The 24,571-nt window shown below is 40.8% G+C and overlaps 1 protein-coding gene across 1 annotated transcript in view; it reads right to left on the reverse strand.

The window, feature by feature from the left end:
- hecw1a (HECT, C2 and WW domain containing E3 ubiquitin protein ligase 1a) overlaps window positions 1-24,571 on the reverse strand; it is a 52,633-nt gene that overhangs the window by 23,347 nt on the left and 4,715 nt on the right. The window contains exons 4-9 of the mRNA XM_030768433.1: window positions 22,834-22,928; window positions 15,196-15,271; window positions 12,437-12,606; window positions 4,027-4,169; window positions 3,806-3,906; window positions 2,107-3,522 (exon numbers count right to left, since the gene is read on the reverse strand). Coding sequence (XP_030624293.1) covers window positions 2,107-3,522; window positions 3,806-3,906; window positions 4,027-4,169; window positions 12,437-12,606; window positions 15,196-15,271; window positions 22,834-22,928 — 2,001 coding nt within the window. The remainder of the gene's footprint in view (window positions 1-2,106; window positions 3,523-3,805; window positions 3,907-4,026; window positions 4,170-12,436; window positions 12,607-15,195; window positions 15,272-22,833; window positions 22,929-24,571) is intronic.

Raw genomic sequence — 24,571 nt, forward strand, 5'->3', positions numbered from 1 at the left:
GTAAATAAAGAGATGGCAAGGAGGATGTAAAAGTTGTGGTAGCCTTTTACCCCTCGAAATGGTCAGTTCTTATGCCACACTCCAAATTCCTCCTCACTCCTCTGCCCCGTCTCACCAGCAATTTGTTCATTAAACTATCCAAAATGGTTGTTGAACATGAAATCAACATAGGCATTACGATTAGAGTGGCAAATCTTTCTTACAGCACAAGCACAGCTTGATTCTGTTAAATCTACATGAATTTAACTATTTGGTGAACATCTACTTGGTGAACATGAAATCAACATAGGCATTACGATTAGAGTGGCAAATCTTTCTTACAGCACAAGCACAGCTTGATTCTGTTAAATCTACAGAATGCTCTCATCCTTGGACTGCTGAGCTGTCTATCCATCAGATGCTTTGCAGAAGTCAGTTGGAAGATTACTCAACTTGAAAAATGTAATGTAAACTTTAATCAAGCCGAATATATATAAATAGGAAGAAAAAACAGGAAAAGGGTGTTTAGGAATTCAAACTAGAGCCAAAGCAGGCCAATTTGAACTTATATGTAGCTTAGCAGTCCACGTCATGCTATGTGATGAACGTTGACAACTCCTGTCTCCATGCTCATATATCTTATCCTTGGCTTGGGTTGGTCATTTCATCCAAGCTCAGCTCCACAGGCACAAGCAGGTCAATGTGTATATTATATGCTGCATGTCAGTCAGCTATATCACCAGTATTAAATTTCCTTGTATTTTTAAATTGTTGGCTATAACACAACAAAGTGAGGAGTTTGTTACCTTGGTGACGGTATTCAACATTTTCAAGAGATTCTAAGCGGGCTAAAATAACTTTGGAGTAGGTAAAGATAAAGAAAAAAAAAAAGGAAAAAGGACTGTTGACAGACTGTGAAGTGGGACAGCATGCTATCAAGCATTTTCTTCAATGCTTTGTGACCTACATTATATATCACTTTAATGAGAACCAACATGCAATACAGTACACTCAAAAAGACTCGGGGCAGGTTAAGAAAACAAGAAAGAAATGGTTCAAAGCATGAATAAAGAGAGAGAGAGAGAGAGAGAGAGAGAGAGAAGTGGATAGAGACTTCATTTAACAAGGGTTTCCAAAACCTCTACAAGCATAATAAAATAGCCTAAGTACACTGACATGAGAAAAAGCCTCAAATGAGTTCAACCTCAAAATTACTATTTAATTTATCTCTTATCGTCATAATGGGGTTGAAATGTTGCGGCCAGTATGCGAACGCTAACATCCAGATGGATCCACACCCCCTGGATTCTAAGTAACAAAGCAAATTAGGATTCATACTTGTGAACAACAATACGTAAACTCACTGAGGAAAAGTGAAAGTGTTGGAGGAGTCATCCAACTTTAAAGAATTCCACTCTAACAGGCCACTATCACCTTAGCCTGCTGACCTGTCCTGCAGAGCTTTAAAAACGTACAGGGAGGTGGTGACTCCTCTTTGTCAGTGTTCACTAAATGAAGCCAGCAGGAGGTGTTAAGCATTAATTAGTGAGGAAAACTGACAGTCATCAACCACGAGTCTGAAGGGACAGAGGCAACGGCGTCCCTGACTCCTTGGACTAATTGCCTGTCAAAACAGTCATTCCCAAGCCTGTCACTTTCCCCGGCGCTTACTAAACACACCTCTGTTATTCATTATCAAAAAGTGATCCGATCAGGCAATTACTGCATCTACAACCGCACAGCTTGATGTTTTCATCAAGAACCATTTGTCAAGACAAATATTACAAATGGAAGCAGCTCATGTTTTAGTGAACTGAAAACACTATCTGAGGCCTGAAAGGAAAGTGAACGCTAAAGTACAGCCCACTTGCCTAGAGTGGTGAAAAAAATCAGCTACTCCAATAATATATCAGTCATTACTGACCTATAATTAATTGATAAAAGGGCACAAATAGCATATGCAAGTATGATGTGTTCTTTTGGTGTTTTATGAAGAAGATGACTGCAAAGAAGGCAGACTACCTTGCCAAAAGTACACCATTTCATGAACATCAGATATCATTTGTCTCTTAGAAGTAATTTTGCAAGCAAGGTGTTGCTGTATTTTAGAAAACTAGCGCTCCTCACCTGATGTCCTGGTACTAGGTCCAGCAACCGGTGACTCCTCAGCCTCCTCTCGACCCTGGTCGCCTCCTTCTGTTTGATCCTCCGTCCACTGGACCGACCCGTCTCCTGGTTCTCGTATATCTGGGCTCTGCACTGAGTCCGGCACAGATTCGAAGGCACTGTTCTCCTCCTCTTCTTCCTCTTGTGAGGAGAAAACAGTACTCTCAGAGAGGCGAGTGCTGTCCACAGAGGAGAGTCGTGTGTGGCTACAGAAACGATTACGCCCCTCGTAACCAGAATTGCTGTAGCAGGAGGTGCTATAGCAGGAGGTGCTGTAACAAGAGGTGCTATAGCAGGAGTTGTCACAAAGCTCGCACTCACTCTCCCTAGGACCTCGTCCCACACAAACACCCGCCTCACTGTTTTCACTCTCCGGCTGTGGGGTAGGCAGCAAGAGTCGCTCACTCCCCAGCAGCTGGTTGAGCTCAGACAGACGCTCGATGGACAGGCTCCTTGGAAGAGTCCTGCGACAGCAGGGACCATGGCATTCTGGAACCTGTGAGGGCGACTGAGTCTCCGAGGGTCCCTCCTCCTCTTCCACTCCCCCTTCCTCCTTATCCTCTGAGGGTTTAAGAGTGACCTCCTCAGAGGTCTCCTGGTCGACGCAAACTTCCTCATCCTCCTGGCTGTTAGAGTCCTGTTGGGCGGAAGGTAGGCTGTGGAGCAAGTGATGGATACGAATGTAATGTGTGCGTGGAGTCTCAGGGTCACCACAGGCAGAGGCAATGACTGTCTCCAGTTCAGACACTGGGAGTGAGCAGGGGCGACTCCTTCGTTTCATGGCGTTTCGCATTTGTCGGGAGCAAGACTCCTCACCGTCTCCTTCTTCTTCTTCTTGCACCTCAATCTCTTCAGAAGCCATGGACCCATCTACTACTGGACTCTCCACTTCTCCATCTTCTACTCTTGATTCATTCTCATTTGCGTCTGTACCTTCAGCACTATGAACTTCTGGCAACTCATCATATGACTCCTCTGCAGCTTCTCCTTGCTCCTGAACTTGGTCCTGCTCACTGGAGCCTTGCTCCTCAGGCTCAGCTTCGTGATCTGAGCTGGGCACCTCCTCCTCCTCCTGTCTTACTGCTACCACTGAGGCACGCTCTGTTTCCTCATCCTCTGCTGGAGCCCCCTCTTCCTCAGACTGGGTGTTTGCATTTTCAGGGCAATGGGGTTCGGCTGGTGGAATTTCAGGGTCATGGGTCTCCATGTCCACGGTACTATCAGCAGGAAGGTCTGGGACGTCCAGACCCAAGCTCAGTGCATCCTCCGCAGCTGGTTCAGCAGGGGCTGGAGGGTCCACGTTTTGATCCTCCTGATTCTGTTGGTCATGCTCCACAACACCGTCTGGTTCCATGCTGAGGGACACCTCCTCATCATCTGCCACAGTGGGGGTGGGGAGGGTGGAGAGGGGCAAATATATTATCATCTCTGAGCAAAGACAGAATCCTCAAATACATTAGAATACATATCATCATTTACCATAAGTAGCTTGCACAAAGGTGACCTCAGTAAAATTGAATCTGGTTGTCTGTGGAAGTTGCTTTTGAGCGATCATATAGATATATCTGAACATACTTTGATAGAAGCTGGTTCAATTGAATTTGTTAGGGAGTCTTTGTGAGAGTGTGCTAGGGAGGTACAAAGTGAACACGCAGGGGACCTGGATGAATTGAAGACGTTATCTCGAACCGGAACTGTAGCTGTCCACTGACATGGTCTGTTGGGAGCCTGCGTCCTAGAGAATAGCTCACCACACGGTCACTGTCCAGAGAGATAAACAAATAAATGAACGTATTATTGTAGATTAGGGTCCTTAGCATTTCAAAAAGCTGGGAAAAGAGAATAAATATGGGTAAACATGGGTAAATAAGGAGCACAAACCCAATAGCATGCTTTTCCAGCAGCCTTTGTACAGGCATAGACAGCTTTCCCAGGAAACGTTTGATGATTGGCCTGCTCTTGGCAAACTTGTCTTTCACCTCAATCTCCAGTACATCCGTAGGCAGAGACACAAAGTTAAAACGCTGTCGAAAGAGGTAAAAGAGTAAGGCATTGTGTGAATATCTGTGAATATATGTGTGCAATAAAACAGCCTAGTGAAAATACTGAAGTTTATTTTAGTAACAGGGATATTAACACTATTTTAGATACACAAATATTGCTTGGTTGGTCAGACAAATTCTTCTGTCATGTCATTTGAACCATAAATCAATAATTGTTAGGAATTACTTGGAATGCCACATTGTTGCATGGATAGTTTGAACATGACTGCCTGTCTAGCTGTAGAAACAAATTTGGGGTAATTATGGGAAAGCATGGGGCAAATGACTGCACAGTTTCAATGTTTTCTCCACAGCAGTTCTGTCCTATGTAAGGTAACATTGCCTGGCATGGGTTAGAGACTGCGGCTCTGTCTCTGCAGCTGTCTACAGTGCTGAAGGGGCCCGGCCTGCCAACAAAAGCCCAGAGCTGTCCAAGGTGCTTAAAATGCTCCCTGTCTCAGCCAGGGATTAGAGAGAGAGAGAGGTCTGAACCTGGTCCAAGTGTCAAGGACTCTCAGAGGACTCTAGTATCCTGTTAGGTACAAGTGATAGAATGAAACTGCCTTGTAGCTGAGACAGAATCTAATCAGCTCTGTTGTAACGAAGATCAGGTAAAACCTGGCTGTGGTTAAATTTTTTGGCATATTAATAAAACCAAGGACAAGCTTAAGAACAAAAAGACTTAGCTTGGATTCATTTTCGTAGAATAGTAATTTGAGTAATGATGGATTTCTGGGGAACTGGTGAGGGTAAATTGAGAAAATTAGTGCTGAGAAGCTTAGGCAAACATACACACTCACACACATCATACTTGCATTTCAGCTGCAATCTGTGTATGAGACATAGCTATTCGAAGTGATGAGTCTTCCCCTACTGTTTACTGGCCTAGTTAGTGCCACACACATGCACACACACACACACACACACACACACACATAGCCCAACAGGCCCTGAAAATCCAATCTATGCAGCTGAGCACAATTTACACCCAGCAGTCTTTGCTCTGTGCCCCGCAGCTCTGTCTTCTTCAGTGAATGTTTTTAATTGAAAATTAAAGCTTCCTCCTCATTTTGGGACTGCGTAAAAGTGGAAAGAGAAAACCCTGCTTGTTCTAATTAAGAGTTTTAATCCATTCATTGCTTTTTTTTCCATGTAGCCCAGATCTTTATTACCATTTGGACTTGGTTTATTAAAGAATTCCTGCTGTAACGCATTCAAAAATTGAGATTTACCATCAGGCAACCGCTGTGACAACAGATGTCAAGCTAAAACAGCAGTAAGGGAGTCTCTACAGCTCAGTAAATAATAACAGGGGGTGGAACAACCAAGAGTGTAGATAGAACAACATTGCAAGCCCTGTCAGTGAGGTTTGTATCAGCCTTTTGGATACACTGCTTTCTCACCAGTATCCTCATGTTGTTTGTAGCTTCACCATGTGCTGAGAGACATTATTACACCTGCTTATTGGTGAGAAAACAACTTTTTGTGTCCACCTTGGCCTTCAACTGGCCTCCAGCCACCTGGGAAGCTACAGCTATGGTGTTTTACAGTAATTCTGGTCTGGACAAGTACAGGGCTGTGCAGTGAGTCCTGGAACTGAACAAACTAGACAGGTAAAGCTAAAGCTGCTTTCGAGTGACTGGCTAGACTAGACCAGCGACTTACACAGTTGTTTTGCCTTAATGAGAGCAAAGACATGGGGGTGTTAGGCATGTTGAGTGTAATTAAGTCAGTGCTCCCTGAAGTTCATCCACCCCCTCTCTGTGGCTCCTACAGCGCTGGAGAGATTGGGCTCTGCAACAACACTCAACAGGAGCCAGCTGAGGCCAACGGGTGGGTGTGTGAGGAGTAAACAAACACACAAACAAAACAAACAAACAAACAAACAAGCTCCGGAGTCAACAACTACTGCCGGCTGTTTCCCTAATCACAGGTGCATGGCTGAGAAAGTAAGAAAAGAACAGAACTATACATTTCAAAATACCACGCTCAAAATTTCCAGGCTGCAGTTTAACGATAACAGCAATGAGAAGTACTGATGTCCTGTTCCTGCTAGTCAAAATGCAGCATGCGGCCACCAGAGACAAGCAGACATCTCAGCGGGCGGCACGTCTAATTGTCTCTGAGAGAAGTCCAACTGGCACTTCTTACCCCCTCTAGAACAATCTGTTCTAGGTTCCTTGCAACTGCCAAGTCAGAGTGCCCATGTCTTCGTTGGACAAAAACTGAAAATTAAAAAGCTTTGGAAGCCAGAAGAAAGATTTAAGCGCTGCACAGGTCCAAATGGTGAACTTGAATGATACCAACGTATCTCATCTGGCACAGGCTGATGAGATGGCCTTTGCTGATTCAGGCGGTGTTTCTCTCGCAGCCTGTAGGATGGCAAAGGCAGGAAATATGGCAGACTGGATGGAGTGTGACAGCGCCAGGCATTAAAACAGTTTTCAAGTTGAAAAAAGATTTGTCACAGTGAGCGAAGAGGTCATGTCAACCACTCTTATTTATTTGTCTCGTGTCTCTCCCAAATTCCAGTCCTCCCTCTCCCTCTCCCTTTCCCTCTTGCTCTCTCTCGCTCTCTGTCTCTCTCTCTCTTTCATTCTCTTGCTATGCAAAGCAAGGTTGGAAATGACTCAGGATGTGCAAATGAAGATTTTATATTCTTCATATTCCCCACCTACTTCAAGTCAGAGGAAATAGTTTCACTAATCCTTGTGTTTGGTTTAGGCTAGAGTACAAGAACAATTCTTAGCTTTAACTGTTTAACTCATTAGTTGTTCAGATGGTGTAAAACCTTGTAGGAGCAGATATACATGCAGACTCTAAGGAAGGAGTTGAACTTCCTCACAGGTGTATAATAAAATAGGGTGATTTCACTGTCAGAGGGTCTTTCCCCCTGTTCCCTGTGGAGATGACCTGTACAACTGCCGTGGCCTGTATTTTACAGCAGCGTAAACCACAGGGGAGAAACAGTTTATCTCTGTCCACTGTTGCATAATGTTGCACTACCCTCTCTGAGGACCGGACTCACTGAACATTTTCTCCCCTCCAGTTTATGATGAGAAACATCAGTGGGATGCATGGGGTGTACCCATATGGACCTCACTCAGTCGTCTGTAATCAAACGAATACATTACATTATAGTAACTAAGAGTGCGGAGGTTTGATTAGTGATTCATTCATGTAAACTTATAGTGCCTACAGCTTACAGATGTCTAGAAAAGAAAAGAATACACACACACACACACACACACACACACATATATATATATATATCAGGGAAGAAGAGGGATGGTGCTAATCATGCTACAAGACAAGTCTGCTGACTCAAAAGCTTTTTTACTGCCCAGAGAGATCTTGTCAGATGAAACAAAGAGAAGGAGTGGTGTACAAAGCCATTAAAAAATGAATGTGAATGGATTTGCACCTAAACAAATCAGTTAAACCTCTCCATGTGTCCTCCAGTATGTTTACTACTGAATATCACTTGGAACAGCATTAATTTCATTTCACCCCACAAATGACATCTACAATGCCTCTCGGCTACAGTATTAAGAAGTGCTACCCCAAGTGGTGGTACGGGGGGGGGTGTTTGCCATTGGCCAGCTGTCTAACTCAGAAAGCAAATGTCAGACATATGCACACTAAATTAATGAATGCTTTAATAGTTCTACAAAGCAGTTCTTTGAACTTATCAGTATCAGTGGGTATCCATCTTAAACTATAACTTTAGACCTGAAGCAGAGTGAACTGATGGGGGAAGATATTTAAAACATTTAATGTGGATCCAAAGCATCCCGTATTAAAAAGACATTATACAATTGCTTTGCAGTATTTGTTTACACAAATGGAAATATTAGTGTGGGAAAGGATACAGCAGTATGGGAATTGGCATCGATTGTGCAGACAGTGATGAATGTGATGGCAAAGCCAGGGGCTCTGTTTGTAGCCAAGGGCAAATGCAAGAGAAATTTACAAGGCACACCTAGTGAAGAAATAAATGTGTAGATGTGACTATTTAAAAAATAATGCATTTAAAATACAAGGCCGAGAAGGTTAGACCAACCAGCCTGTTAAATACATTATTCAAAAAAAAAAAAAAAGGATGACGAAACCGTGAAGCAACTGGACTCCACACTGGATGACCAAAAGAAAATCGTCCCTCATTTCCTCTCACAGCAACCAGGTGGTCCCTTTTTACTGAACGTTCAGAGGGAAGGACCTGGAGAAAGAGCAGTGTGGAGCAGAGGGAGGGCTAAGGATTGAAAGAGGTGTTTGGGCGAGTTTGGCTATGCCTGGGGTGTAAGGTAGAGTGCAATTAAATGTCTGCTCAGGCACGAAGATCTTTCTAACCGTGTCATGCTTGTGTTTTCAGGCGGTCTCCCCTCCCTCACACTCCAGCATAGTTTTCCCTATATGATCCAACAGAATTCTACTACCTGCCCCTTTGACATTTACCTCATCTGTGGGAATGGGTAGACATGATGGGAGGGATAAAAAAAAAAAAAAAAAAGAGCAAGAAGTGCTTACTCTCAGAAACGTAGAACACAGAACATGGAAAACATGGGGGCTTACCTAGCGCAGAAATAGTCTTCATTCAAAGGATTTTGGAAACATGGAACATACCCAATACAACCTACATATCTGGAAAACCATCCAACCCCTTAAATCTGAATCAATGCTGGGAACTTCAGGTTCGCTGTAGTGGAGCGTAAATGTGGCCAAGTTTCATCCACAAAAGCACGTAATGGTTCCATCAACCTTAGAGGAGACCCATCACTATAGAAAACTAGCAGAGGTCACGTGTGCTCCTGCTATGGAGTCAAAATCCTTTCTACTCGGTTGGCCGTGCATAGAGCTGGAGACAGACCTACATTTCATCATCCCGAATTACTGCCGCCTATATGACTTCATATGCCATATATTTCACGAGACGTTAGAGGTCAGAGACAGCGTGCAATTTATGGCTAGGGTGAGCAGATAGAAGGAACAGATAGGATGAAAAGAGCCGCATGGCTTAGCACAACCATCAGGAGACCACTTTTACTTTTACAGCAGACCAGGCACAGTATTGCTGTTTGTAGGTGAGGTGCAAAGCATTTTCATACTTGGGTCTGAAACAATGGATCGCAAATGCACTCAGTTATTTTTAGGAACAATATCTTGCTCATTAAAGGAATAAAATAATAAGATTAAATAAATAAATAAATAAATAAAAGAGTGATTGTACAGTAAAAACCACAGCACAAATATAACACAATTTTATGAGTAGGTTACAAGAATAGAACTGATTCACTCTCCTTAGTCACATATAATTATCTAGAATCTTTACTGTGAAACAATAACTAAATAAATAATAACACCAGATATAATTCACACACTTATAAAAGGATGTTCACTCACTCATTTACAAAGCCACTTATCCTAAAAATGGTCATGTTTTTTCAAGCCATCTCATTGGGCGAAAGGGGGGGAAACACCCCGGACAGGTCACCAGGCAGACACACAGACAAACACACTCACATTCATACCAATTTATGAATGAATTTATTCATATGCAATTTAGTGTCTCCAATTCACCTAACCTGCATGTCTTTGGACTGTGGGAGGAAACCCAACCCTGGACTGAGGGAGGAAACCGAACCCTGGCCGCCCAGCCGAGAATCAAACCCTGACCCTTCTGGCTGTGAGGCGACAGCGCTAACCACTGCACCACCATGCCCCGTTTTGATTCAAATCATCTCTGAATTGGAGCAATAACTTGGGCCTAGTCTTGAAGGTCTTCAAAAAGTCTGTTGTTTTTCCCTGACTCAACTTATTTGCATTAAAGATGTTTCTTGGAGTGCATTCATATGAGCACATTTTCTGAGAGAGATATAGGAATAATAATTGCTTGCAATTTGCAAGAATGTTTAAGCAGCATGTTTAAGCATTTGTCATTAGCAGTGGAAAGAGCAATTAAAGACACATAGATAGCGTGCACACAAAAGGCTTGCGGGCACGTTGGTGTAAATAAACTATTGAGAAGCTGGCACCAGCTTCCTGAACTACAAAGACAGATAACAAGGTAATTTCAGCTGTCTTCAGTGTGCAGTTTCAACTTAAAGCAACTGTGCAAGCTTACTACTCATGCCACTGCTTTAGCTGGTGCAAGCCAAGAGACAGAGGGAACCTGAAGAACCAAATGAAACATCTGGCAAGAGGATTATCAAAGGGAAGTTCCCTAGAGAAGATCCAAGGATGAGATATGAAATGTAATATGTTTTTCACTAACCGGTGTGCTTGGTACAATGGCACTGTTCTTGTATGTTCTGCTATGTTTGTCATAAGGACAGGAGGTTTCGGCAACGTTATTTCAAGGTGATAAAAAAAGGCTGTAAGTATATGTTATAATTATACCATCATTGTCCAGAGAGTTGTCTTTTCTCCTCTTTAGGCCATTCTTCCATGTACCACTATCTGCTATCATAGCTTCTGCTCCTCAACAGCAAATCAAATTTCTGATACCTTCATTTCTTCTAGAACATTCTATGGCATTTTACATGGTAATGAAATACATTAATTTCACAGCCAGCACCCTGACTCTGTATCGCCATTCGAGAGTCAAACAAATTGTTTCTAAAATTGGTCTGAATGAGCAAATTCCTACTCTAAAGACTTAATGTAAAACAGCTGCGCAGAAATGGAAATAAAAAAAAAAATTAGAGGCTTATACTGCTGTCACAAAAGATGGTTACAGGGAACAGAACAAACAAAATGCAAGATTTTATGATTTTATTTACAATAATAACTCACGAACCTTGTTTACTCCTACATATAGCAAACCTTCCTCGTAGCTTTATCATTACTCCTTCTTTCCTAATGTGTGTGCAGTTTTTTTTTTTTTTTTTGGTTTTCTCACACAAAATTGACCATATTAGATCTCATATTCAATCCCCTTCCCTCACAATGACATTTTATTGAACCAATTATGCATTATTGCATTCATTTGAGCCAATGCTGCTCAGGAGGTTTACTGAAATCGTTTCACAAATGAAATCTACAGCTTGCCCCACTGACATTATTCTAAAAAAAGCCTCTAATGGAGGTTGTGGCTATAGTTTTGCACAAACAAAAAATTCCTTTTAGAAACCGGCATAATTCCTCCTGATTAAAAAAAAAAAGCCATTGTTCAGGTTCTTTTAAACATTTAATTTAGGTCCCTCCATTTTGAATAATTACAGGTCAATTTCAAATCTGCCTTTCCTTTCCAAGGTCTTTGCATTAAGCATTTGGTTCCAAATTTTCCGTGTTCCAGAGCATAAATGTTTTTCACTGTTAATGTTCACATATCCAGTACTTGCAACACGGGTGTGAGAGATAGAAAAGAACCGAAGTGACGGATCCAAGTTTCTCTATGCCATTTGCTAGTCATTTCACACATCAGCTATCTGTCTGAGTGTTAGGGAAGAGGCAGGCTGGGGCATGCTCCAATCCATCAGCACTGTCACATAGAAGTGACAGGTTTGTTTGATGAGTGGTGTGGGTTTTGGGTTGGTTTATGTGCCTTTTTTATGCCCTTAGAGACCACCAGTCTTTACAATTTTGGACAAGTTATGAAATCAATTTCCCAAAGGCTGAAATTTTTCATTTCATCCACACATGGTAAATGTAGAGTCATTAGGCAACGTTTTGTCCATACTTTAAACACTAGAGCGTTTTTATCAAAATATGAACATTACAAATCGGGTTATGAGAAACTAGGATTTTTTTTTTTTGGAAGAAAAAAAAAAATCATTGTTTATTTTTAACATAAACAGCTAAAGGAAATGAAGGCAAAACACAGAGGCCTTGTGCTCCAACAGAGTTTTGTTTTCAAAGCCAGGGGCAAAATTAACATCAGAGAGCTAACAGAACTGAGTTATCCCCTGGGTAACTCTTTTCATGTTACCGCTCAGACTTCATCAACCGCGTTAGGAATGAGTGTGTGCTGCAAACAAATATAGTAGAGCTATGGCAACTAGAGCTCTTTCATGAGCACCCAGGCAAAAATACCTCGGAATCTCAATGAGTTCTCCAAAACTTGCTCAGCCATTTCATCTGAGTTAGGTGCTTCACTCAATGTCAAACCCTCACTCAATGACTCAACGAAAGAGACATGCCTTTTCTTTTTTTTGTCACAACAGAATGGAACCCATGGGGACTGAAGAGGTGGTGTAGTGTTAACTTCAGAAAGCATGAAAGGATGGTGAAAGGAGACTAGAAAGACTTACCTCTCTCTTCCAGACGGGATTGACAGTGTTGCAGACGATGCCGGACCTCTTCTCCTGGCCGTGGTGAGGGAGAGCGGGGAAGAGGCTGTGTTTGCCGGGCTGGATGGCAATTTTCAGATAAGGGTCAGGATTGAAGAACATGCCCTTCTTAAGACCCACTGCCTGAATGTCTGGAAAAGAAAGTAAAGAGAAAGGAGAGTATATGAAAGATACACAAATCCCAAAGACTTAACGGAGAGATTCTCTTTAGAGAGATCTAAAGCTAAAAGCATTCTTCCAAGAGATCAATAAAAAAAATTAAAGCCTTTAGGGTCAAATGTGCTATCTTATGGTAGAGGGCTCCTGCAGGCAGCAGAAAGATAGTAATGGCATGCATGGGCAATACTCAAAAACTTCTGGGTCATTTAAAGTAATTAAGAGCAAAGTTCTATAGTTTTCTGTAAGTTCAGAGCTTCAACTGAACAAATCCACTTTTGGAAGTAGGATGTTATTTACTAAGTTAATTACTGCACCACATCCCATCTATTTCTATCATTCTGTCATTCGACCCTCAGTGTCCACTCAACCACCAATCCCCCTCCACTAGGCTCTTATTCCAACACTAGCCTCACGAGGATACTTTTAAAGCCATAAAAGCTCTCAAATCCCAGCTTGCAAGAGATGTCAGGGTTTTACTAGCAAAAAAAAAAAAAAAAACAACGACAAAATTACGAGATACGAGGAAGGAAGGCAAAGAGAGGATCTCAAGAGAACTCATTAGTTATTTTCGTATTCAACGATAAAACAAAAATACAAAACAGTAGCCGAGAGAGAGAGAGATAGAGAGAGAGAGAGAGAGAGAGAGAGAGAGAGAGAGAGAGAGAGAAGATAGAGATTGTAACTGTAAAGGAATAGGTTGTTGACTGGTCGATTCATCCAGTCCTAAGGCTTGAGGCGGGCAGTCTGTGAAATAGTGTGGTAAACGAGGGGTGGGAGCTCTGGCCATTGATCAAAGTCGACAGGTTATGATAGGGCAGTCCTGGGTGCCGTGGGTGCTCCTTGACTGCTCCACACATCACAAAGCAGTACGGAGACTCCCTCTATTTAGTCTCCGTCAGCTCGTCTGTCTATATACTGTCATGCTGAATTAATGTACACTTTCTTTTCTCTGCACCTCTCGGGATTACCATACATTGTACAGTACACGAGGGACGTGAGCGACAACGAGATCCTCTCACTAAGCTGGTAATGCGCATATATTTGTACCAGGACATTCCCTCAGCATGGCACCCAAGAGAGCAGTTATACATAAAACATGGGAGGATTCTGACATGACTCACTAAAAAGACTAGAGAGTAAAGTTGGATGCTAGACAGAAACAGGGAGAGAAACATGAGGGAAAACATTTTTTGTTCAAAAGCAGATTCCATCCAAAGACTGACCTTAGAAAAGTTTTAGTTTAAAAGGTGTTCTCAATGCTGAGCTATAGTCCAGTCCATCAAAGTATTGAGTAGGACTACATTTATAAATTGCTAAAAGCACATATACTGTGGTGTATACATCATAAAACTTGTGAACCTTAAGGGATGTAGCCATCATAAATGAAAACGGAGTCAAGGTGGACAAACACCCACAAAAGCTCTTAAAGTGATTCAACAACATCAACAGGAAAAAGTGGAGGTGCATGAAAGACTGAGACGTTCCTGAACAGGATCAAACCAGTATATCTGTTCTTTTATCTTTTTTTTCCTAACTTTTTTTGGAAAGACTAAGACATAGAGCCAGAAAAATGTTTCAAGTAAAAAAAAAAATAAATAAATAAATAAAAGGAACAAAAAAAGCAGATATCACAATGTACTTTGAGATGGGGAAGAGCATTACTGTACTGCATGTCTTATCTGTCCACGGTGGAAAGAGAGGCAGAAGAATGTGTAGAGGTAGTGGTTCTATCCAAAGGCTTATCTGAGATAGAACTCTTCCTCTTTTCAATGATTTAGTGTTATTTGAAATTGCTTTAAAAGTCCCCTTGCACAGCAGTTTAATACACATACTTCCGAATGTGTTCAAATGATTTAAAAACCATCATATATTTTTCATACTCTGCAAAATGCCAGTACATATTTTTCGATAAATTATTATTCAGCTAGAGATCTGTACAACATCATTCAAAATTAAACTATTGGAAATGAGCTCTCTAAAAGAGAGCACTAAAGCTCTCTTCAGGGTAGTACTCACCTTATTATGTCAAAGAAGAAAACTCAGAAGGACATGACAAAATATCTTTCCATAATGCTGAATAGAGCTCATTATTCAAATTAGCAGATGCTGCCTTCCATTAATGCACTTACTGTCCATCTCTGTGTCCAACTGAATATCATTTTGAAAATCATTCATAACTGGCAGAGACTCTAAACTAATTGCTCACCCACAGGTGTAGCACACATGTCCAATGACACAGAGGCAAAACCTCACATTCCCTCCAATTAAGCCAATAGAACCAATGAGCCAAATTAACTTCACTGACAACTATTCCTCCAGGACACTGACATATGGTAAGACACTCCTGTAGTCCAATAGTTTCCCAGGTAACAGTGACAGTGTCAAGTACGAAAAGTAGGAAAGAAAGAATACAAAATGAATACAAGAAGAAAAGAGCACAAGAAGAATAAGACAGGAGCAGAAATAGAGAGGAGAGGAGTAGAGGAAGAGTAGAGGAATTTAAGTAGAGAAACACATAGGAAAAAGAGAGGAGAGGAGAGGAAAAATTCTCTCTGACTTACCTGACAGGGAGAAGCTGATGAGTCTCCTGCTGCCCAGACTTGGATTAACCTCAGGACTGACCACCGGTTTAAGCACCTAAACAGAGAAGGGGAGAGAGAGAGAGAGAGAGACAGAGAGAGGGAGAGAGAGAGAGAGAGAGAGAGAGAGAGAGAGAGAGAGAGAGAGGGGAGAGAGTGTCAGAGAGTTGGGGGGCTGAATTCCCTGATGCTTTCCTTTTAAAATAAATTTTTTAAGTCTCTTCCAAAAACCCCAAAACTTTCCAGGAAACCTAAAAATAGTTAGGGAAACAGACAGAGCAAAAGAGGAAACGAGCAGTGAGAAGAGAAACAAGAAAGAAGAGGGATAAGTAATTAAAGAGGAGTTAGTAAGACAGAGAAAATATAGAGGGAAATGGAAGCCAGCAAGAGGCTGAGTGGAGGGAAGTGAGTCACTCTGTGAGTCTTTACACCCCCCTTTCCATCTCTCCATTTTTTCCATCTCTTCTTCCCTCTCTCCCTGTCTCTGCAGCCCAGTCTGACATATTGTGTTTAAAGCCCATTACAGTAGCCCAAGCTAACAGCAGGGATCAATAGCATGCCTTCATTAGCACTCCATTGATCGCACATCCAGGAAGAGGATGAGCAAAAGGACGAGAGAAAGCCCCAAAGGACCAGCTTTTCTCAGAACAGGGAAAGGCAGAGCTACATCACAACTGACAGGGAACCACCAGTACCACATCTTTCACCACACGGCTGTTACGCAAGCACACAGTGGCAAAATGTGTTTGTGTGTGTGTTTTCGTTTGTGTTTATCATGATCAGTTTATTCAAAACTGATGTGACTCTGTGTCCTAAATCTTAATTGTAGATTAGCTGATGCTAAGCTGATGTTTTTATATTAGGATAAAGATTCTTTAAAATAACAATGTCTAGACAGACTAGTTGTAGACAACTCTGGAATACCTGTTCCACAAACTCACTTTTTTGTACACCACTGCCTTTAAACTAACTCTGTTGAGATCAAAAGTGAATTAGAAACTCAGGGTGTGCTTTATATTTGTGGAGAAACATGCAACTAAACACATTAGAATGTCATAAAATCATGTATCCGACTGTAAGACTATAAGTCTGCATAAGACTTTGAAATCATGACAATCAAAAACAAAAGACACAAACAAACTAAATAGAAAAAAAAAGAAAAAAAGAATGAAAATAAACTCAGCATGGGAGCAGGTGCTTGGATCAGCTGCACTGAGATGAGATGCAAATTCTCTTGACTGTGGGGAGAGAGAAGGAGGGGAAAAAAAAACCCAAAAGCAAAGTAAAGAAAGGAAAAGCCGTCCCAATGATGCCCAACACACAATGGCCGGAGGGCTTTTCACAGATTACCCGCAAACACAGACAGATTAAAACTAATCTGCAGGCTGTCTTGAATCCCTGGTCTAAATATCTTTCCGTGAACGATGAGCTGTGTTTTGGCTGTTTTTTTTTTCGTTTTTTTTGGCATTGACAATCTATTAAAACAATCCCAGAGGTCTAGAACCACACGACACAAACCGTAATCACAAATGAGGGATTTGGATGATAATACGGCGGCTTGGGCATCACGGGATCTCAGGGTTAGGTCTCCACACGAGTTTTTGGTACAAATTCTCCCACCCACAAATGGTGATTTAGTATTGGAGTGCTGCTGCTTTTAATATTTCTACCCTCTCAGTGGCTGACATTGTGTCCTAGGGCAAGGTCTTTGAACTGAAATTTTACAAACACTCAAGGTTCCCTGCCTCCCTGTCTCACACACACAAAAAAGAAACTTTCGATTCACACTGAGAAAGCTCACAAAAATAAAACATTTGACAGGTATACCATAAAATTGACAATATTTTGAATATCAATTAAAGATAGCGATATTACAAGCTGATAGTTTGTAATTATACTAAGTGAACTGCTATGATAAACACTTTGATACTCATACAGGCAACATAATTTTAAAAATTTTAATTTTGGTCTCTAAAATCAGATTGTCTCTATAACCATTCATCGGAGGAAAGAACAGTATGGTGTGTGGCTCTCATGAGGTAAATGTTTGGAGATGCTTCTAAAATTAATTTTAGATGAAGTGTATCAGCCCAGTCACGAACCACTGTTTACCTGTCATCATCTCCTAAACAACGTTCACCGCGTGTAAGAACCATCACTATAATTCTGAATGCTAATCCAAATTTTAGCAGTTTGCCACCTCTGGACCTGAAGGGCACGGTCGAATGTAACAAACTCTGTTTCAGCATGACCCACAGCACTAACAGGCATAGCACCGAGGCAACGCTACATCATTGCCCTTGTACCGTTTTTGAACCTGCGCCCCCGTTTGGAACACAGCGGAGCTAATTGAATTTTTTTCAGAAAACTGTAGCATAGTCATCAAAACACCGGCTTCCGGATTGGAGCTCTGCTGACGGGACAAGGGGGATTATTATTTAAAGAGTCATCGACGTGGCGGTGGAGGACGCTGAGTGCATGTAACGTCTGAGGTGCACTGGGAACTGAGAGACAAAGAGAGGAAGGTTTGATTAAAGCTGAATGCCTCCTGAATGCTAATGTTCGAAAGCCACGTGAGATTCAAGTGTAGCGGGACCGTGAGTCAGCATACACCCTCGAGAGAGTGCCACAAAAAGAAACAGAGTGAGAGAAAAACAGCTAATACTACGCACAGAAAACCAAACAAAAACAAACAAACAAAAACCAAAAAAAAAAAAAAAAAAACGAACACAAAAGCGTATCCGCGCTTAACCAAATCAAATCTCTAAACACTCAGCTCATACATAGTACATGCACCCAAAATACAGTTTCTCCGCTCTCTCTCTGCATCTCGTTGGAAACTGTTTGGACAAAGACACGACACATTTCACCATGTCCGTTGAAAACTACTGAACAAGGAAGTCTGGATAGATAGGAGCATTCATAAACTGAATTAGATCACAAAGAGCCAAGCATGCTTTAGTGCCTTCCTGCCAGGCACACCATCAGCAGCTGAGTCACTGAATGGTAAAGGACAAACTATACAGTTCTGCATAAATGTGCTTAAATAGACACTCTCTCTCATCTTCAGCTGATAGATGTCACAGTGCTGAAGCAAAGTTTGCCAAAAAGGCAGAGTGTGCCATCTTTTCATGTGGCAAAGGACATTGGACCAATAAGACTGGTGCATTTTTAAAAGCACTTTACATCCTGAAAATCACAATCTTAAAATCTTACAAAAAAAAAAAAAAAATCCCTAATAAATTAAAAAAAAACCAAAAACATTCTGCTCTCCACAGAAATGTCAAAATTCCTTTTAGAGGTCAAAACATAACCAGTCATATGCCAGAAACACTGGGGCTAAGACAGGGGACAGAAAGAGGCAAACTGCACAAGCAGTCATCCACAGAAACCTAAACAGATTGTATTAGACCATGTCACAATAATGGAGCATATAGTAATAATAAAAATATTTTGACTTTAGAACCCACAGATTGCTACGTAGTATCATGTCATACAGTTCAGTTATGTGCATATTTTCATAACCCTCCATGAAGTGTTATTAGAGCTTGTAACACCAGTAACATGAAATCTGTGAGAACACCATGTCAGTCACAAGACAGTTCAAATATTTCTTAATAGGTTTTTGATGTAAAAGAACAGACGTTCAGCAACTTAATGAGTTTTGTTCAAAGTAATAATGTTTCGGAGGGTCACTGAAACTTATAAATAAACCATCAGTACACAGTAATACAGTATGTGATCATGTAAACATTACAGTCTGTACTCAAATCTCGTCTCCTTGGAACTACACAATGTTAAATGTACAAAAGAAGATCTTCCTTTACTGGAAGAGGGTCAAGCGTGATTCCGAACAGCTCGGATTTTGGATGCTGAGCCTGCATACTGGGAGATGAAAATGCTGAAAATGGAAATAAATGATTTGTTTCAGACCTTAAAATAAATGTGCAGTCGATGTGTAAGGTCCTCTGAGGGCAATGCAGCAAACCAGTCTTCACCTCGACCGCAACAAATTAACGCTTTCCCCATTAATCTCCTCTCAGAGACTGCCCTGTATGGTTCAACTTCCAGCTAACTTCTGTAGTATAAACTTTTTGAAAGAAAATAGAATCTGAAAACAGCATTATAGACCTAAACAGTCAGAATCTCATCTCTCTCTGGTGCATCGTTTCTCTGATGTACTTTAACTCAATTTAGACCAAAGGAGAACATATCGCAGTAAATCTATCCAAGAGACTTCTGTTTTCTGTCTAGCATGACGGCGGTACGTGTTTCTGGGGCTGAATCACCACTGTATTTGATGTCCTTTTGAAGAGTATAAGCTGCTTCTCAATGGCCTTACAGGTACAGCTGTTCTGCTACGACACAAGACATCTGTCATTGCCGACAATATCGAAAATGAATCGTGCTCTTACCCGACCAGAAGCCCAGGGGATCGCATCCTCCTTCTTCCTCCTGCACCTCCTCCTCCTCATCAGCACAGTTGGAGACATTGGCCCAACCATAGATCACCCCCGGCAATAAGTTACAACCGAGTTAATGGAGCGTACCCAGATAAACAGACTGACTCCTCTACCTCTGCCATCCATCTGTCTGTCACGCAGGCACACTCAGCACCCATCTAATACACCTGAGCCTGGGCTTTTTTGCCCCCTTTCTCTCGGTGGGTTATTTTTAACACCCAGATCCTGTGGTAAGGGCAGCCATGCTGAAGATCAGGTTCAGAGGCATTCAGCATTTCAGGGGGCCCAGACAGCACAATGGCTGTTGACTGTGGTAACACGATCTTCGGATAGAGAGAGGTTCGCAAAGCACGGATGACAGAAATGACCCAGAGGTTTGCATTCAAAGTCATGAATATTGATTTTTTTTTTTTCACGGTGTCAGAAAAGGAACATGGCAACGTGGAATGGGTCATCTTAGTAAAATAAATCATGGAAGCTGTAGACCTTTATTTGTCTTTTTAAACGGACTTTTATTGGGTTTTTTTCTTTGGTCATTTTGTAATATTACAACTTATAGAAAGAATAAAGAATGTGATGACCATGTTCTATTATATGTTATATTCACTCTGAAACAATTAAAGTTATTCTGGGTTTATTTATGAAAACTAAAATGTATGCTGTCAAACCTCAAAGCCCAAAAGGCTCAAACATCAACATTAGGCACTGACTGCACAAACTGGGTAATAGCATATGCAAATGCTATTTAGATTCAATGGATGCCTTACATAATATAAAAATAGTATTTAATGGGCCAAGACCAAATCTGGCTATTCCAGCACCGCAAAAAAGCAATTTGCCATAGACCTGTCTTATTACTGTAACACCCTTATAAACAACAAAATAGTACGCTTATCCATTAACACTGTACTTCTACATCCAGTTCATCACTTAGCTGCAATTGCTAGTTAGCAAGGCTATCTGATCCTAAAATATAAGGCTTTTAACTGTGCCCATACCAAGGATTATGTTAAAGTACTTCAAAAAGAAGTTTTTGGATTCTGTCACCTTTTCAATTTAGTATAGTGCAACTGCTCTGCTATTCCTGGCCATTTCCAAATAGCACTTCTCATTCACCTTATCAAGGGCTCGAGGTGTAGTTGGCTCTAAGAATCAAAAGTTGGAAATGAACTTGAAATCGCTGAAAAAACAAATCTATTACAGACTGTTATTTCTGGGACCTGACAGGGCATAGAGGGCGTCTCCTCTGTACTATTCACCTTCAACCAGTTATCTCATTAAACAACCATTTACAACAAAGAAAACCAGATGATGGCTGGGAGGAAGGAAAGAGGAGGAAACAAAAAGACACTGGAGTACAGAAATAGCTTTTTCTTTTCTCTTTTTCTAGAGTACAATGACGGGGGGATGAGGAAGATGATCGTGGCGTGGCACATGACCCTTCGTATTCATCAAAGGAATGCTGTTTCTCCAAATCCCTCCTTTTACGTGCTGTAATTCCACTCTCTGTGTTGGGCTTTGTGTAGTTTGACAGTGTTGGGTGGAAAACATGAGCTTATGGGCAGGGGCTTGATCCTAATTGATTCACCCTGCCTCCCAGTTTCACACAGCACTGTAGTGGCGCACTTTCCTCTCATACTGGATATATTTTAACAGCCGTAACAATCAGTTCTAATGCTGTCAGGTATTTTGGACTGGAGGAGTGGAACTGGGACCGTGGTCTAGATGTACTGTGTCACATTTCATCAGGGTTGGGTAAGATTACTTTGAAATATAGTCAGTTACTGAATTCAAAAATCATGACAATTTTTGTAATTAGTAACATAATCAATTGGATTGCAAAAAAAAATGTGATCTAATCTGAATACTTTTGGATTGCTTCAAAATCGAACATTGAAGATACTGCACCTTTTACTAAAAAAAAGGACACAACACCCCACAAAAAATCGAGTTCCACAACTATTCTTTTTTCTCTTTAAACATCTCAATATATTTTCAATGCAAATAAAATGCATTTTGCATGTTCAGCATTTACAGTTGGTCAAATCAAATTACCCTTTAATAAAACCAGTAGGCCTGCTGGCACAAACTACAGGTGTACTGTAGTTTGGCATGTGGCATGCTGTCTCTTTTGTGTAAGTTTTTGTTGCTGCTGTTTTTTAATCAAAGGCCACGTAGAGGGCTTTGCTCTTGTAATACAAGAGAAGCACTTACTCAAAATGTTCATCTTCCATTTTCAGTGTAACTAAAAAGGAATAAAAACTCCATTATCCATAAATCATCATTAAAAAACAAAAACAAATCTTAGTTAAGTCACTATTAACAAAACTGCCAACCTGCCAACCTGAGAGGAATACCTTACTTTGATAAAAAGTAGAACATATTCGGTATTTAGAATTGGTCAAATCAAATCACCCTTACAAAAACATGCTGGCATAAACGTCCAAAGGTGTACTTTTTTTTGTTGCTGATGTTTTTTAATCAAAGGCCACAAGGAGGAGTTTGCTATTGTAACACAGGAGGAGCACTTACTCAAAATGTTCATTTTAATTTAAAATTGCCATATTTTAAAGACAAAATCAAAAATGTAATCACATAATTCTTGACAATGTAACTGCAATCTAATTGCACATTTTTTCAAATGTAATCTGGGCTGATTATAGTTACTTTTTAAAAAAAATCTGATTACGTAATCCCGATTATATGTAATCCATTACTACCCAACCCTGCATTTCACATACAGATTATATCTATCTAAATTATATCCAGTTAAATATATTTATCTATCTCAACTACACAGATGTATAATGTAGAGTTAAATCAATAGAGTTGTAATTAAAATCTAAACACAAAGGGATCCTGACCCCTGACCTCTAATGAGGAAAAAGGTCATACACTTAACCTTTCACCTAACGGTAGGAACAGAACATCCTTAATAAATGATTTAAAGGTACATTGTTACAATGAATAGGGTAAGGATGGAAATGAGGAGTTTGGGCTGTAAATTAGTTTTCAGACAAAAGACAGGTCACCAGGTCACCATTTGAATGACCCCTGTCAGATCATATTATTAGGTCAGTTTATGCTGTGGAAGAAACAGGGAGAGAGAGAGAGAGAGAGAGAGAGAGAGAGAAAGTGTGTGTGTGTGTGTACTCACATTGGCACAGGAGCTCTTCACTGTCACACTGGGAGTCGTGGCTCTCAATGCTCCACTTACACCATGGTAATACTTGAAACAAATCTTAGTTTCAGCTATATGCAGAGAAAAAGAGAGAGCGAGAGAGAGAAAACAAAGGAGTTGGTGGTGAGATTAAGGTAAAGTCTTAGTTTATCTGATGGCTATCCTATCGTCATGTATCTCTAAGTCATTATAGGTAAAACATTTAACACGACAATAGTCAGCACTGTGATATTCCAGTGCACCAGTGCAATAATCCCTATGGATGTATGGATGATGGACTTGATCAAAATGCTTATCAGTAATAAGACTTACCTTGTACAGCTGATCAGGCTAAGACAACAGATCTTTAGCCTTAGTAACATGGTGATATCACATTTAGCCTTCAGTTCTTTGTTTGCAAAACAGTGGATAAAGCAGCTTTAGTTACTACACATGAGCATAAAGTAGTTTTAACTGTAAAATAAAGATATAATCTATACAGACAAGGCTGAGATAGAGTGAGAGCGAAAGTCACACTTTGATCTGTCACACTAACAAAACTGTGTTGACAGGTTGCTAAAGTGAGAAAGAAAATCATGACTCTGAGATGGATGTGGAAAGAACTTAAGTGATTTCATGTGAAATGCATAGCATTCTGACTCTGTTATATGTCCAGAGGTATTCTGTGTGTGTCAGTGATGTAAAGAATATGAGGTTTTACACTGTATTTGAAGATCTGAACATGTAACCTGCAGAGAAAATCTTAAGATGTGACTATTGATTGAAGTGACACTTAGGTAACTAAGCTGTGTACGTGCCTGTGTGTTAGAATAAGAAGGAGAGAGAAAGAGAGAAAGACAGAGGGAGAAAAAAACCCACACCTTGTAGGTATGAACTCAGAACAGTAGGGATGGCTGCTAACATTAGGGAATCTCCCAGGTGAACTGGGTCCCCTGCTAAATCTGTCCACCTGCGTAGTTACTACGCCTTCTAAAAATGGCAAGCAGTGGAAAACAGGCCAGACACACTTCTGTCACTGCCCTACTTACCTCACCGTAAGGAGAACACACACCTGGCTACATGTCACCTGAGTAATGAACGGCGATTCACTCTCTGAAAGACCTAATTTATCCTCTAAGGTCCGATGCAACAGATACCTCTGTTTCTCTCACATAAGAACCAAAGCCAGGATACAAATTTGGTCCTATTTTGCCCTGTGTTTGTGTTTATATGAGTACATTTATGCAATTCAAATAGATTTGCATACCTACAAAAATGGATACTTTATGGACATTCCATGAATCTTAAATCATGATTAGTATTATTACCTAATTGGAAGAAATCCTGCAAACATTGCATTAAAGCATTAAAGTTACCATGTATATGGTTTACATCATATAAACCCAGCAGTGCAGTTAAAACAAATTCTAACCAAGTTCAGGGGCACAGTTTCATCTGTACAATTATGCAGCTTTGGTTAGTGGTTTATTCATAAACAGAACAAAATGTAACCTACATTTAGGACCAGAAATGGACCAGAACATTACAGAATTTTCACGCTAAAATAAATAAACATCTTCTCAAACAACACACTGCCTGAGGAAGGTTTCCAACCTCTAGCTGCGTAAACCTAAAAACCATCTCTGACAGAATCAAGAGAATATCTGTGTTTTGGTGTGCTGTTACTGCCTTAAGCAGAGGGCAAGATACTCTGCTTTGACAACTACAAAGTCAG

This window comes from Chanos chanos, chromosome 3 (genome assembly GCF_902362185.1).
Source record: "Chanos chanos chromosome 3, fChaCha1.1, whole genome shotgun sequence".
NCBI classification, from domain to species: Eukaryota; Metazoa; Chordata; class Actinopteri; order Gonorynchiformes; family Chanidae; genus Chanos; species Chanos chanos.